Source organism: Berghia stephanieae, chromosome 9 (assembly GCF_034508935.2).
Source record: "Berghia stephanieae isolate SIO BIC M18660-M18661 chromosome 9, UCSD_Bste_1.3, whole genome shotgun sequence".
NCBI lineage: Eukaryota > Metazoa > Mollusca > Gastropoda > Nudibranchia > Aeolidiidae > Berghia > Berghia stephanieae.
In genome coordinates, this window is record NC_088368.1 from 23675392 (window position 1) to 23692211 (window position 16820).

At 33.4% G+C, this 16820-nt stretch overlaps 1 protein-coding gene across 6 annotated transcripts in view; it reads right to left on the reverse strand.

Annotated features, from left to right (window-relative positions):
• LOC144979894 (ankyrin repeat domain-containing protein 45-like) overlaps window positions 1-16433 on the reverse strand; it is a 25796-nt gene extending 9363 nt beyond the window's left edge. For 4 of the 6 annotated variants that reach the window (XR_013646791.1, XM_078927152.1, XM_078927150.1 and 1 more), the window contains exons 1-5: window positions 16183-16433; window positions 12425-12594; window positions 11059-11226; window positions 9553-9650; window positions 7317-7455 (exon numbers count right to left, since the gene is read on the reverse strand). Coding sequence is in view for 4 of the 6 variants with exons in the window: in XM_078927152.1 (XP_078783278.1) it covers window positions 7317-7455; window positions 9553-9650; window positions 11059-11226; window positions 12425-12594; window positions 16183-16337 (730 nt within the window). In the remaining 2 variants the exon portion in view is untranslated. Of the gene's footprint in view, window positions 1-2301; window positions 2375-7316; window positions 7456-9552; window positions 9651-11058; window positions 11227-12424; window positions 12595-16182 lie in introns of all 6 variants that reach the window. The other 2 variants (XR_013646790.1, XM_078927151.1) reach the window with 1 other exon arrangement.
• Window positions 16434-16820: the final 387 nt, after the last annotated feature.

The window sequence follows — 16820 nt, forward strand, 5'->3', positions numbered from 1 at the left end:
ACAATACTCTTGTGTAAAAGAACCACTTTACCATTTATATTAATCAAGAACAAACCATCATCTTTACTCTTTCTTCCCCTCTACCATCCGACTTTGGAACTCCCTACCAACCAATTGTAAACAAGCCCTTTCGACTGATGACTTCAAAAAATCGCTCCCTGCTTCCCTCTAAAACCCCCGTTATACTGAAAATCGGCCATACAATCTTCAGCCTGAAGCTTTGGCCTTAATGGAAGGAGAAGAATAGCACAGTTTCTGTTGAAAAAAAATGTAAATACCGCTTTATAAGCTTACATCTTGACCGTTGCTGTTGGCTTGGAATCCTGTGTAATTTAGTGGATGTTGGCCTTTAGATCTAAAATCTCATGTATAACAAATATGCTGTAAATGTAAATATGGCTCATAAGTCATAACGATACAAGGTTTTGGACATTGGCCTTCTTCAGGTGACAGACAAAACACGCGGATAAAGATGAGAAAAAAAAAATTCATTTAAAGATCAAATGAAAAGAAATCTCATGTTTAACAAAAAATATATGGCGTAAATGTAAATATGGCTCATGAGTCATAATGATACAAGGTTTTGGACAATTTTGCCTTCCTCAGGTGACAGACAAAACACGCGGATAAAGATGAGAACAAATTCATTTAACGATCAAATCAAAAGAAACGCTACAATATCAAAAAACAAAACAAAAGAAACGTACATAAACCTAAATCCACCTTAAGTTAGAATGAAACTTAATTCACTTTCTTTGTTGAATCTTATTATCATGCTTGATATGACAATTTATTTTAAAAATTGTTTCTACCTTCTTGTCATATTATCAAGAAAATTTATAATTTCAGCGATTGAAAGAAATATAATTTATAATTTAGACCAACAAAAAGAAAAATTAAATCAAAAGAAACACTATAAAATCAGAATCAAAACAAACAAATTAATAATTTACAGATCACGACAAAAGAAAAAAAAAAGAGAGAATTTTTCCTTTGACCTGATATGTCTTTAGCACTCTAACATTTTGACAGATTGAAAAACGGGTTAACATGGTTATGAGGAAATGATATGTTAAAAATAAAACAAATTTGGCATAGGCCTTCTTGTCAAAAGTGAGTAACCCCCCCCCCCCCCCCCCTTTTTTTTTTTAACTGATGACAGTGACATTGATTGATGTCACTATTTAGTGAATGGGAAAATATATTGGTCATTTAATCTCTCTACAATGAAGGAATGATAAAATCGTATGCGTTTTCTGAAAGGCCAAATATTTCCCTTTCAATTGCATATAAGTATAATAAAAATATTTGTTGAGTGAATCTGACTTATGCAAAATAAAGTTAGTAAGTGTCAATTTTGATACAGACTGATTAAATTGCAACTTTCTTCCCTCGCCAACCAAAAACCTAATGTTTTGCAATTAAAACAAACTGGTTGCACCATTTTATTACATTGCCTTACATTTTAAAGGGGAAGTATTTTATTGTGTCCACAGACAATTTATGCTGGGAGATTATTGAATAGGAATTCCCAAACCTGAGTCAATTATCAGACGAAAATAAAAGGCGCATTAGGTAGATTTTGGTCCACCAAAACTGACTTGAGAAAGTCATTTCTATTTACAAGACCTCAAGGTAGCCCTATTCTCATACATCAGACCTGTTGTATAAATCACTATACAGTCAAACTTTCCAAATGCTCCAAAGATGGTTCCAAGTCACAATTATTATGACTGAGGTCTAATCTTTAATTGCTAAAGTCCAAGACAAATATCCGTACACATTTCAGATAGTTTGTTCTACCGATAAAATATGAATGATTAAGGAACAATAGAATTATTTTAGTTTTAAAAAATGGCAGTGCTTCCTATTTTAAAGCACATTAAAAAAAACACCAATCACTTCTCTAAACATAGCGCTAAATATAGAATCAAAATCCCTCCAAAAACCAGAAAACCAGAAAACCTCAAGGACCATATAAAACAAAAAGATTTAAAGCAATTCATGAAATGGAGTCTTTAACTACGATTTTCTAAGACACCACGAAGAATGAATTCAAGACCAACTTTTTCTTTATTACAGACAAAGGGATTGCAAGCTGTCCCATGGAATTGACAACAACTTGAGAATTGAAAATTATATCAAATGTAGTCACAAATATATTACATCGTCAAATTAAAAAAAAAAAGATATGTCGAAAAATAGCAAAAGGTTGAAAAACAATATTATTTCTCTTTTTTCTTTTGTCGCAAAGTGGATATAAATAAATAATAAAAATGAACTACCAAATTAAACCAATACCTCAAAATCGTCCAATTGAACGAATATGGACTCTATGATTTACGTCTAGAAATTTTATGTTTTTTTCTGTATCCTGGAATTAAGTTAGAAAACAAAGTTTACACATTGTGATATGATATCACATCTTGATAAATAAAACAGTTAAGGTAAATATGTTACGCAAAGTATCAAAATAGTAATATGTTAAGATAAGCCTGATGCCTTAAATTCAAATCTTAAACATAATTTAACAAAATTTGACTAAAAATAAATATCTAAATCGTGAAGAATGATTTTTTCCCCCTAATTTTTACCACTTTGATTTGAAACCTAAGTTTCTTTATCTAGTTCATTGTGACGTAATAACAGATTGATGGGTCAGCACGTCAACCCATTTTTGGAAGGGCTATCTACAAACATTTATATATATAAATATAATTATATATATTATATATATATATATATATATATATATATATATATATATATATATATATATATAATATATATATATATATATATATAAACAAAACTTCCATATTTGCAATTAGTTTAAATTTTTATAAACATGAGCTTTTCTTTAAAATTAATCTCCATTAAATACGTTTAATAATGTTTTACAACTGGCCCCAAGCCAACAGCAAAACTAAATAATATTACCTAGGACGAGACATTTACCCTGACCTCATATTTTCTTTTCGACAGAAACGATTCCGTTACCAGAAGGTACTCATTTTCCAACTGAGAGGGGTGAGTAAAGGGGAGTATACAGCCTTTTTCAATGACTCAATTTTGCGCCACACACTGCAAAAACCAAATCTTTGACCTTACAGGTCTCGAGCTGAATTTCATACATACCACTGAACCACAAAGCTATATTTTTAATTGAAATGACTAAAAATCAGGGACATCGGTGTTCTAAAAACTGTCCATGGATGTAAAAAAAATTAAAAACCCCCCCAAAAAACAAGAAAAAAAAACATGTACAATACTCATACAAAAATATAACCCGTCACATCAAAACTGTATTAAGTCTTCTTCTTCTTCTTCTTCTTCTTCTTCTCCTCCTAATCCTCCTTCTTCTTCTTCATCTTCCTCGTGGATTGGGCAGCCAAGGCCAACAAGCTGGCGACAAGCACTGTGCCCTTTTGTATGTTCTCAGAATAGCCAGGAATTGTTCATGACTTGGTGCTGTCTGTCACTATTCCATTTGGCAGATTGCTTCGTCTTTTACGCTGTTGCCTTTAATATGTTGAGTTTGATCTGTTGATTTTAACCCTTTCCTTACCAGCCATTTTCAGAATTTTTCCCAAAATTTCATACCCACCAAACACAAAAATAGTTTGTTTTTTTACTCAAACAGAAGAGCAACAAATACATTCTATGCATCATATTGATCAGCAAAATTAACTCTACAACATTGTGTCATGTGTTTTAGCTATAATAAAACATGTTTCTTTAAGTGGTGTGATTTACAAAATAAATCTGAATGATAAAAGTGCTGGTTGGATCGTAACGAATGTGAGGATTTTCCTATGGTTGGTAATGAGAGGGTTAATGTCAAGGAGTGCTATGTCTGCGTGTTGACAGTTGTGGATCGTTGTTTGTTAAAATTTCAATTGCCCATGATGGTAGTTCATTTAAATAGAGGACAGAAGTGATCTAATGGTGCTAATTGTGACTGTCAGTGTTATAATTATTTGTTATCCGGCAGATAGCGTGTATTAAAAACCTTTTTTTAAAAGAGACGTTGCTGCTATTGACTATGTACAAGTCCTAAATTAATACTGTATAGCCTATTCAAGGACTGGCCTAACAAGTCATTTAAATGGACACGAGTTTAACATGTTTATTTTTGTCAGTTTATAATCAATGTTCTTTCTCTTCAATAAAACATAAAATCTTCTTAGCCCAGTCTACTTTATATATATATATATATATATATATATATATATATATATATATATATATATATATATATATATATATATATATTTTATATATATATATATATATTTATATATATATATATATATATATATAATTATATATATATATATATATATATATATATATATATATATATATATATATATATATATATATATATATATATTATATATACGGACATTACTAAGGATTACGCCGACTGAAGACGTGTAAGATACAGAAAAGAATCGTCTCGGCCACAAAAAATGTGAGTGACAATTTGCATTATATATATAATAAATAATAATAGTAAATAACAATGTGTCAGTAAAGAGGCAGAATGTTAGTCACCCAACCCTTCAAGCAGGAGAATGAAATTACAAGTAGACCAGATTTCATGTAAAAAATTTAAGAAAGGAATTGTATGACATCAAGATGATAATAATAGTAGTAGTATAAAATAATAATAATAATAATAATAATAATAATAATAATAATAATAATAATAAATAATAATAATAATAATAATAATAATAATGATAATAATAATAATAATAATAATAACAATTATAATAATAATCTTAATAAAGTAAAATATTAATAATTTCTAAAAACATTATTTTTTGTTGCGATGTTGGGAACCCTTAAACTTATTATAGAACTGCATTAAAAAAAAAAAAAAGAATTATGCTCCATAACTAAAAAAATCATCACGTTCAAACAACTAACTCAAAAAATTTCGAAAACAAAGCTGTTCTCTGAAACAAGAGAGAGAGAGAGAGAGAGAGAGAGAGAGAGAGAGAGAGAGAGAGAGAGAGAGAGAGAGAGAGAGAGAGAGAGAGAGAGCGAGAGAGAGAGAGAGAGAGAGAGAGAGAGAGAGAGAGGAGAGAGAGAGAGAGAGAGAGAGAGAGAGAGAGAGAGAGAGAGAGAGAGGAGAGAGAGAGAAGGAGAGAGAGAGAGAGAGAGAGAGAGAGAGAGAAGAGAGAGAGAGAGAGAGAGGAGAGAGAAAGACAGAGAGAGAGAGAGAGAGCGAGAGAGAGAGAGAGAGAGAGAGAGAGAGAGAGAGAGAGAGAGAGAGAGAGAATATGTCAAATCCAACCATGTCTGTATTTTAAAATGAGATAGGATTTTAAACACTGTTCTTCATTACAGTCAACAACCCTCTCATATCAACAAATTGAATATGTGGCTCATCACCTCAAAACGGTATCATGTTAGGTTGATTTAGACACCGAAAATTGAGATTTTACAGTCAAAAATGTGAGAGTCAAGAGTTGAGCAAATTTTAATTCTTTTGTAGAGGAGAGTGCATACACTTTCTTACAGAGCTAACGAATGAAATGTTACATGCTTGTTCATTTTCAGCTTAAAATTCCCTTTCCGACATTTTGTTCATCCCAACATAATACCAGATTAACTCTTTCAGTGCCATTGGCCGCACTGTGCAGCCAGAGCAGAATCTGTTCTACTGGCCAATGAGCACACAGTGCGGCCGGTCTTGAAAGGCAAAAACAATAATGTAGTCCAATCCTACTTTCTACAAAAGTGTTATAAATTGAACCAATGGTATCATTTCTTTCATCAGAACATTCAATTGACCCTAGGGTGGTATCTTAATTAATTGAGATTTTGCACCGAATTCGAATGTCGCTTTCTCTTAGCTTGACATTCTCATGCTGCCTTCATCAGGTGTCAGCCTTTTTGTGACGGAAATGTAATATATATAACCTGAAATATATTACAACCTCAGTGCTGAAAGAGTTAAAGCAGAGCTTCATCGTTCATCTGCTATTATTTAGGGATAAACCAGTAAATCGGATGAAGAAATGCTGCCAACCTTACGAAAAAAAAATCGTATTCTTATAAATTTTCGTTCATGTTATACCTGTACGCATTTTGCTAAGGATCAAATGCAATGTTCAATTTCTATTGTTTAAACAGTATTTTAAGTCATATGCTCTTTTAGTGTACTTAAACACTTTGATTTGTTATGTGACCCAGAAGTTTATGTTGAAAGTTCAATAAAATTATATTATATGACTGGGTCATATCTGATTTATGCGTTGATTCTAGAAGTCTATAATATTTATATTGTCTCTGAAGAGTAAGTTTATTCATTGTATTTAAATATCAATTATAATATTGCTAGTTTGGTCCTATTGTCTATCATCAGAATTAGAGCTTGTTATGTTGTTTTTAGTTTAGTTTTTTTTTTTTTGTTCAGGATTGTACAAATGTATAAATCTTACTTATTGTGTCTCTCCATTGCAAAAGCATGAATGAGAGATGTATGAGGCCCCAAAAAGTGAACTTCAAAGAAAAATAATAATAAAAAATGATCTTTTAGTTATTTGCAATGTAAGAAATTGAATTTATTCTCCACCATAACACATTGAAATCAACCTCAAGTTTTATATTGGTGGCTATAACTATAAATTCATTTTCCAGCATCCATTTCTAGTCCATCCTGACACCATATAGCTTTCAGATGGTGGGTTGCAAATGTACACCAGAGAGCAAAATGATATTTCTAGGCCAGTAAATGAAATAGTTATATTAACATAGATTTAGTGGTCTAACACTCAAAGTAATATAATATGTTTAATTAAATTCAAACAAACTATGGTTTGTTTCCATGCAGCTTTTGATTCAATGGATAGTAAGTAGTTTATGTTTCACCAATAAACAATTTGAATCTCATTTCTGAAATAATCCATTTCAACAGCAAATCAAAAGTGAACTTTAAGTCGAATTATGTTGGTTGTAAATAGGTCGGCGTCGGGGTTGGAAAAAAAGATCCCAACTTCACCCTGGATTGATCTCTGATTCTTTGCATTTGAAATGAGTGCTCTGCCAACTGAGCTATCGGATTGATTTAGATCTTAAAAATTAGATTTATAATAGAAAGTATGAAATGGATTCAGTTTTACAATGCTTTACTAGATGCTAATGTCTGAATTAATAGCCAAAATATTGGACTTGAGTTAAGTTTATCTGTTTTATTATCCAATTCACCCTGATACGATAGCAGATTGTAACAATGCAAATTGCGAATTGTAAACGTCTTTTCCAACTTCAAATCAATTGCAATATTATTTTTAACTTACGAGGTTCACTCAGCCTCTGCAAAATAGGGTCGATAATCTCATTCAAGGTCAGACGTTGAGAGATAAAGTCTTGTGTTGTGGCCTCTGATGAGTTGTCCAACCACTCTTGCTTCTCCTTACATAAATTAAGTGAGATGTTCTGAAAAAAACAAACAAACAAGAAATAAAATAATTTATCTTTAGTTTACTTATTTTATTATTATTATTATTATTATTATTATTATTATTATTATTATTATTATTATTATTATTATTATTATTATTATTATTATTATTATTATTATTATTATTATCATTATATTATTATTATTATTATTATTATTATTATTATTATTATTATTATTATTATTATTATTATTGTTATTATGAATTATTATTATCATTATTATAATAATAATAATAATAATAATAATAATAATATAATAATAATAATAATAATAATAATAATAATAATAATAATAATAATAATAATAATAAGTATCATTATTATTATTATTATTATTATTATTATTATTATTAATAACAATAATAATAATAATAATAATAATAATAATAATAATAATAATAATAATAATAATAATAATAATAATAATAATATAATTAATCAAGCCAATCATCGAAACTTTCTTTACGTCTAGTGTCAGTGAATATAATTAAGAATATATCAATGTGGGTATTATAGATTGGCCTGTGCTACTTAATTAATTTAAATGTCTTCTTTGGTACAATAACTAATGGGTTCAGATAACAGCAGTAGATTAGATGCCTCACAACTAAAGGGGCTGGTATCGGTTATTGGTGCAATAAAAAAATTATAGCCTCTCTGTCCACCCAGCATACAGGTATGTAATTGGATGGAAAGCAATTTTGATATATTAGAGTCCTATCCGAATGGTAGCAAGTAAATGTTACTGTCCATTTAATAAGAAAAGGTATCAAGGGAAATGCCAGCTTGATGAGTCTAATGACTCTGAAGGTCAAGCCAGGGTAGAACAGCCTCTAATTTACATAGCTGGGGCTGCAAAACATCACCGCACTGCCCCCCCCCCCCCCTCATTTGCAATATACCAGACAATACATGGACCATATGATTATCTTTAATTGTCCGGCTACAGCATGTCGGGAGGCTATGAGACGATCCACAGGAAAATTTTTGAATGGGCTGAGGAATCATTGTCTTGCTTGGCATGCTCAGAAATAATGTACTGGTCTGTCTGGAGAAAGTTGCCTCATATTAAACTGTACCTAAAATATCCCGATTTAGCTCTAGTTAACCAGAAAGATAAGCCAACAATAGCATCAAAGCTGTCCATCAGAGTAATATAGTATTATCTATCATCTGGTAATGTCACATCTCCACTTTTCAATTTTCTGCCAAAATATTTATATATATATATATATATATATATACAGTTGGCAAAAAATTGAAAAGTGGAGATGTGACATTACCAGATGATAATACTACATTACTCTGATGGACATCTTTGGTGTTATTGTTGGCATATCTTTCTGGTTAAATAGAGCTAAATCATGGTATTTTAGGTGCAGTTTTAACGTGAGGCAACTTTCTCAAGACAGACCTGTATACGATTTCTGAGCATGCCAAGCAAGCCAATGATTCCTCAGCCCAACGACCATTTTCCCTCAATAAATCTAATTTACTGTGTAAATAATAACTTCATGTTGGTCACAAAATAGTCACAGCAGGCTGTATTTTCTTTTTATAGTCTCCAATAATTTCCTTTCACAATTGGCAGCCAACAGATATTTTGTATCTCTTGAATATGGCTATTAGAATATTTAATTTATCAATTTGCAGATCTATTCTTAATATCTTGCAAATATTGAATTAATTAAGGAGACATATCATCGTTTTTTCAGGGGAGGTTGTGGATTTCTTAGGTTTTTCAACTATGGAGAACTTGTTCCCATTAATATGTTTACCCAGTTAACTGCCGTACTCTATAAAGATTTAGAAATAAATTTGGCCAGAAAACTTGTTCTTCAAATATCGATTGATTTAAATAACCCTCATCTTGGCAAAAACTCTCAGACCTGAGACTTTGTGAAGTCCTGGGTTTGAGAGTTTTTGCCAAGATGAGGGTCATTTAAGTCGATCGATATTTGAAGGACGAGTTTTCTGGCCAAATTTATAAATACAAGTTTCTCCAGAGTATGGTTAACTGGTTAAATGGTTCAGACAGTGCATTCGTTTCTTCTGGAAAATAATAAAAACCTTTTCTTCTTTTGTGATTCGTCCAGCCACTGCCTTGTCTGTGTCCAAAATACTTTCCTGGGCAAGACGAATTGTATCCTGCAACATGGCTTTTGCCTCTGTAAAAAGGAGCAGATAATTTAAACAAAGAATTTATGTGTGCCTATGGTCTCAAAATGATATTATTCATATTTGTATTATGAATGAAATTGATGATTTAAAAGGAATATTAAGCTCAACTTATAGAATTTGAAAAAATATAAATGCCTTCAATAAAGAAAGAGATATTTATTTCTTGAACATCAAAAGCTTTAATTTCCTCAATCTAATCATATTGACTTTAAACTCAATTTTCTTCATCTAGTTCCTTTTGACATAATACCAGAATGATGCAGTCAGTCACATATGACTGACCATCTCAATCCATTATTGAGTTGGAGTAAACCAGATTTGAAAATGAAATCCTACATCTAAATTATAAAATATCACTTGAGTTAATTGATATTCCTCGTTGAGAGGAATCGACATAGATTCTCAAACTACTCAGGTAAGAAATTGTATCATTTCTCCCTCTCTCTCTCTCTCTCTCTCTCTCTCTCTCTCTCTCTCTCTCTCTCTCTCTCTCTCTCTCTCTCTCTCTCTCTCTCTCTCTCTCGTACTCTCTCTCAACAACCAATGAAATGAAAATATTTTTAAAAAATGAGGTAATCATTGATATTTCCTCGTGTGTATCTGCGTGTGTGTGTGTTTTTTTTTGTGTGTGTGTGTGTATGTGTGTGTGTGTGTATGTGTGTGTGTGTGTGTGTGTGTGTTTGTATGTGCGTGGCAATCTTCGGCTGCTTTGTGTTTGGAAACAGACACAGTGTGATGATCACCAAACCTAGATGAGCTGATCATATTCAGGTGCCTAACACCACACCCTTAGGCTGACAGTGACAATAAATACCTTTCTACAAAGCATGGTTTAATAATAAATAATAATAATAATGCTGAAAACTTATATTGCACTATAATTCCAAGACACCAGACTCTTAGCGCTTAAAATACAAATTACTTTGGCTGAAACATAGTCATTCACACACACACACACACACAACACAAACCAGACCTATCTTGCTTCTCATATCATCTACTAAAATCGAAACAGATATGTTTTTAGCAAACATTTAAAAATAGACAAAGATTCTTCTTCATGAATGCTCTGTGGTAAGGCGTTCCAAACAGTGGGTCCAAAATGAAAAAAAGGATCTCATTCCAGCATTTTTCCGTATTCGTGGGACAACTAAATGGTGGAATCAATGGCCGAACATAAGGGGCGGGGTTTTGAATATCTTTCAATTAGTTCCGAAAGGTATGAAGGGGCAGTACTTTCAAGACAACGATACACTAAAACACAGACTTTGAATTTAATCCTTTTCTCAACAGGCAGCCAATGCAGGTCATGAAGCAGAGGTCTTAACAGGTGGAAACATATAAAACAGGATTTTATATTTCGGACAATTGCGGAAAAAATATTTCCTCTCTAACCTGCCCAGTCCAAGAAATCAACACAAGCCTCCTGATGGTATCTCTGTGCCACCTCTTTGGGTCGTTCGTTGTGGGTGTTTAATTGTTGTAAATTTCCATTATTCTCAATTTGGACTTTCAAGACGGCAAGACGACCCCAGGCAGCAGCATAATGGAGACATGAATAGCCTGGAACAGATAAAGACAAGACATTTTTAATTAACTTTGGAATGAAAATGTTAAACACCTCATTAAAAAGATGAAAAATAGACTAATATGTAACCTTTTATAGACTTTTACATTGAGTAACTCTAGGAAAGAGTGGTGGATAGCTCTGACAGTAATGCTACCCTCTCCCAAGTCAGGAGGAGTTGTCATACCAGTAAGGTCATGGATTCGAGCCCACATCGCAGTGACGTATTTTATTCTCTATTGTATTCTGGCTCTTTTCTACTCACTTCATTCTCTTTTCTAGGAAAGAGTTGCTCCCCTTTGTTATTAGCTGGTTGACTTTAGTTACAGATTAATTAGTTATCGTCCGTTAAGTCCAGTGTTTAAAATATTAGCTATGATTACAAATATCAGAGTGGCATGCTCTAGAGAAGGATGCACTCTTTGTTCATTACATTCCAAATTTGAGCTTTATTATTTTATCCATCTACTTACATAGCGATATACATAATATGTATATAATTTGGAAAGTAATGAACAAAGAGTGCATCCTTCTCTAGAGCATGCCACTCTGATAATTGTAAGCATAACTAATATTATGTATTTGTATATATACTCTATTTTGTAATTAGTAATAAATATTTCTCTCTCATATTTATTCCCTAACTGCTTCTGGGTTTAGTGATTCCATAATATTATTATGATGTCCCATCTAAAACACAACATGGCCCATCGTCTCAAAAGGGTTATTATGCTGGGACAAACTAGTTGCTGAAAATTGAATTTATAGCCACAAATATAAAACTTCTTTCCATTACGACGGAGAATACACATAGTTTCTTACACTGCAAAAATCCCAAAGTTCATATTTCTTATCATTTTAGATTTTCGTCTAGGCATAACACCGTTTTGAGATGATGGGTCACGATTATCTTCAGTTTCTTCAAATAAACCTGCCGACTCAGTTAGACTTGAGTATTACTTTCAATCTGCCTAATTTGAAGGAATAGTAAAAGGTTCATTATACTACTTGACTTCAATTGTTACTGATCTATTCATAACTCAGTAAGGCAATTTAATATTAAATACTCATGTTAAACAATCCTTACAGACTATGTGGCTATAAAAGCATCTATATTTTTCTGACTGATACTTAGTCAGGACAATTACTATGACTGTAAAATATAAAACTAATTCATTATTTTATATTATTTACCTTTGGGATTACAAAAAGTAATGTCAGCCCCTCTAGCCAACAATTCTTTTGTCAGCTCCAGTCTGCCAAGACAAGCTGCTAAGTCTAAAGGGGACTTTCCGTCATCATCACGAGTATTCAACAGTTCAGCAATCTCTTCCTTGTATGGATCTGTGTCATCTTCAAAACATCTGTCACGAAATTTATGAGAGTAAGAGGTAAGGTGTATGCAAAGAACACATTTTAAAAAATAATTTGAAAGTTTGTGTGAGTAACTGTAACAAGGATAATGCAATTATAGGATAACAGATGGCATACATGCCAGATTCTAAATATTGCAAACAAAGAGTATGCCTAATACCAAAGAAAACAAGTAAATAAGAGCAATATTATATAAGGGGACCACGAATTTACAAAAGTACCCCATCGCCACTACTGAACTACTGCTGCTCACTTCTTCTTTCAGCTTATCCCGCATTTTGCAAGGTTGCCATAATGAATGCCACATATCCAATCTGCTTCATAGCATCATCTTCCTCCAGGCCCAGTTCTTTCATATATCGTCCTTTACCTTATCCAACCACCTAGTATTTGGGCGTCCCTTTTTTTCTCTTTCCCACTACTTATATATCCAATACTTTCTTTCTCACATACTCCCTCTCTCTCTCGTCTCTTTACATGTCCAAACCATTCCAATTTATCTTCTCTCAGCTTTATTTACATTCTTCACTTCAGTCAGCCTTTGCATTCATTAATTTCTCACTTTATCTTCTCTTGTCCAGCCGAATGACCATCTCAACATCCTCATTTCTGCCACCTCAACTTATTTTATCTTGTTTCTTTGCCATAGCTGCTGTCTCTAATGATTAGAGTCTAATCCATACAGCATTGCTAGTCTTACAACAGATGTATATATTTCCCCCTTCAACTTTGCGGAAATTTGTTTGTCACACATATCTCCAGTAATCTTCCTCCAATTATTCCAGCCTGTCTGGATCCTCTTATCTTATTTTTATTGGTGGTACTTCTCTCTGGTGGCCGATGCATAAATACTCTGTCTTTGATCTGCTTACCCTTAATCCCTTCCTTTCCAACACCAGTCTCCAGCCCTCCAGTTCATTTTCCACCTCAGCTTTTGTATCATTCAAAAGTTAACGCCATTCACATACATCCTATTCCATGGTGCCTCATGCCAAATGTGTTCTGTGAGAACATCCCTTACTATTGGAAACAGCAGTGGGCTGAGAGCAGATCCCTGGTGTAATCTTACTATTACTTTAAATGGTTCAGTTGAGCAAACAGCCGTCCTCACCACTGCCTTGGTTTTTTTCGTACACATCTTGGATAACTTTGATATATTTCTCTGTTACCCATTTGCTCTTAGACGGTACCACATTTCTTCTGTTGGTACCCTATAATATGCTTTCTCCAGGTCAGTGAACACACTTTTCTCTATTCTTCTCTGTGGTCATTTTTAGAGCAAATATAGCATCCATTGTACTTTTACCAGCAACAAATCCACACTGCTCTTCACTTATGTCTACATCTTTTCTAGTCCTCTTACCGATTACTGTTTTCCATATCTTCATTGTGTGAATTATTAACTTGATGCCCCTATAGTTGCCACATTCTTGAACATCTCCCTTATTTTTGTATATCAGGATCAACATATCTTTTGTCCAGTCTTCTGGCATTTTTTCTTCCATTAAGATGTCGTTGAATAACGCTACCAAGAAATTTAACCCTTCATTTCCAAGGAATTTCCAGACTTCTGCTGGTATCTCGTCTAGCCAAACTGCTTTCCCCCTTTTCATCTTGCGCACTGCATCCCAATCCCACACCTCGTTCTTGCTTATCTCATCTACTATCTCCTCTTTAGGTTGTAGAACTGCACTTCTCCTCTCCCTGTCATTCTCTTCATTCATGAGGTGTTCGTAGTAGCCTATGTATTCCATCATGCTTGAATCTCTTCATCTTTGCCCAATACTCTTCCATTCTCATTTTTGATGATATTAATATGTTTTATATCCCTCCTATTCTTAACCCTCTGTTATGCTATCCCGAAAATAATTTTCTGCCCTTCTTTATTTTCTAATTGCTCATACACATCAGAATGCATTGGCCTTTGCTTTTGCAACTTGATACTGCTGCTCACTAATAATAGTATCTAATATAAACTGCCCTTTGTCGTGAACAGATTACTCCATCTGGTTCACGATAATAAATAAAGGGGAAAATTAAAGAAAAAGAATCCAAAGAGGCGGGAGTTCTCCACATATAGAACGTATAAGGGCGATTAAAAATGTCAAGCATATTTCTAATCCATGCATTTAGGCTTCACGCGAATAGGAGTAGTTCATTCAGTACTAAAATACAAAGTAAAAACTTGACTAATTATCAATCAACAATCCATTATGAAAATCGTCGTAGTAGTATCTTGGAAAATTAAGGCAACCCCATTTTTATACCCATTGTGACGTCACAAACTCACATGAAGAAATAACACACACAACAATGAATGGAGTTTACAGGGACGGAAAAGGCTATTCGGACCCGAGTCTGAATTGCTTCCCGTGGCAATTCGGACCCGGGTCTGAATTGCTTCCCGTGGCAATTCGAATCCGAGTCTGAATTGCTTCCCGTGGCAATTCGGACTCGAGTCTAAACTACATAGAACTCCGTGGCTAACCAGGGTCGAGTCTGAATAACTCTATAGCTCTTCGATTCGGAATACTGCAATGCAATGCGCCCGAATGATGAACTTATCATTAGTATCTATTTTTATATAAAAATAAAACAGCATATTTTTTTAAATTAAAAAAGAATTAAGTACTGCCTTTTGTCAAAGCCCGACCTATACTGCCTTTTAAATAAAACGCTCAATGCCCAAAGTCATATTATTCTCCTTTCTCTGCACTTTTCGCGGCCGCAAATAGCGAAATATATAATGTAGATATGTCATGCATGTATCTTTTGCAAAACGCTCATGGCAAATCAAATAAATCTTCCAATCATTACACAAAGACACTCTTTTTTCTATGCGAGGGCAAATTGATTGTTAACGTTAATAATAGCGACTAAGAATTGTAATCTCCCAAAGACCACGAATATTTAGATCTATGTTTTGTTTTTTAAGGCGCTTGCAACACATTTAGGTCATATCAGCGCCAGGAAAAATGGAGACATTGGAGTTCTAGAATTACAATTAAAAAGTACCCAAGAAAAAGTAAGACAAAGGGGAATAATAGATCACCGCTTTTGAAAGTATATCTAGTCATCTTCGGGAGTTCTAAACCGTGACTTGCTCGCTCACTCGCCCTCCTACGCACTGACAACTGACAACGAGCAGCTTCCACCCACCTTACCACGCTTCACTTTCGAGCCAGCTTCCACTTCCGACACTTCCTGTGATTGCGCAGGCGCATTGTGTCAGGGGTCCGAATTGCCACGGGAAGCAATTCAGACTCGGGTCCGAATTGCCACTTCGTACAGGGACACCCAACAGGTTACCCAACATGAAAACAATTCGCAACAACAACTCAATAGCCAAACAACAACAAACTGGAACACATATTGAAATACAATAAATACGTTCCCACACTCACACTTTATTAGTATTAGATAGTGATAGTATTAAGTTATTAGGATGAGTTAGAAATTGATGTCATCATAAGCATCGTAAATTGATAGGATAGTGAAGATAACTGTTATATGGGGAAGCTACATCATGATTGCGTGACTAAATGAAGTACAGATCGAATCATAGTCATATCTCTTACTTCACCAAGCGATGTGGATCATTTTTATAAATACAATGAGTGACGATGTTCGTATTGGGAAGTAATTGTTCTGTCTCTGACTCAGCTGCTTCTGACGGTGCTCTGTCTCCACCTTCCGACACTATATCAGCAACGGAATTCGTTTCAAGGGTCATTTTTTGTTGAACTGGTAGGAAATATCTGTCGACTATAATTTCATGCTCTTCTCCAAAAGCTCTTCTTTCCCTTCGTTGCCCCTGTAAACAAACTGAAGAAGGTTAACTAAAAGGATGATAATGATTGGTGGATATTTTATGCACTCTCTCTATAAAAAAAAAGAATCAAAAATATACAAAACAAATTTTAACTTATTACGGCCTTTTATTTCTTTTATATGTTGGTTTTGCTTAGGCTAATTTTTTCCATTAATGATTATATTTGATGAAATATTATTTTCGTCTGATGTGTTGAATTTGTGACTGCAAAGAAATATTCGTGAAGAATACATGGACGGTGTGATTTTTTTACAAACCCAGGAAGTACTTGATGTGGAAATATCGAAAAAATTATCAACAATATCGTTTACTAAGTTCACTGTTTCAAAGGGCCGTTTCAAAGACTGGAGGATGTAGTCGACTATCAAGATTAATCGTTTTATT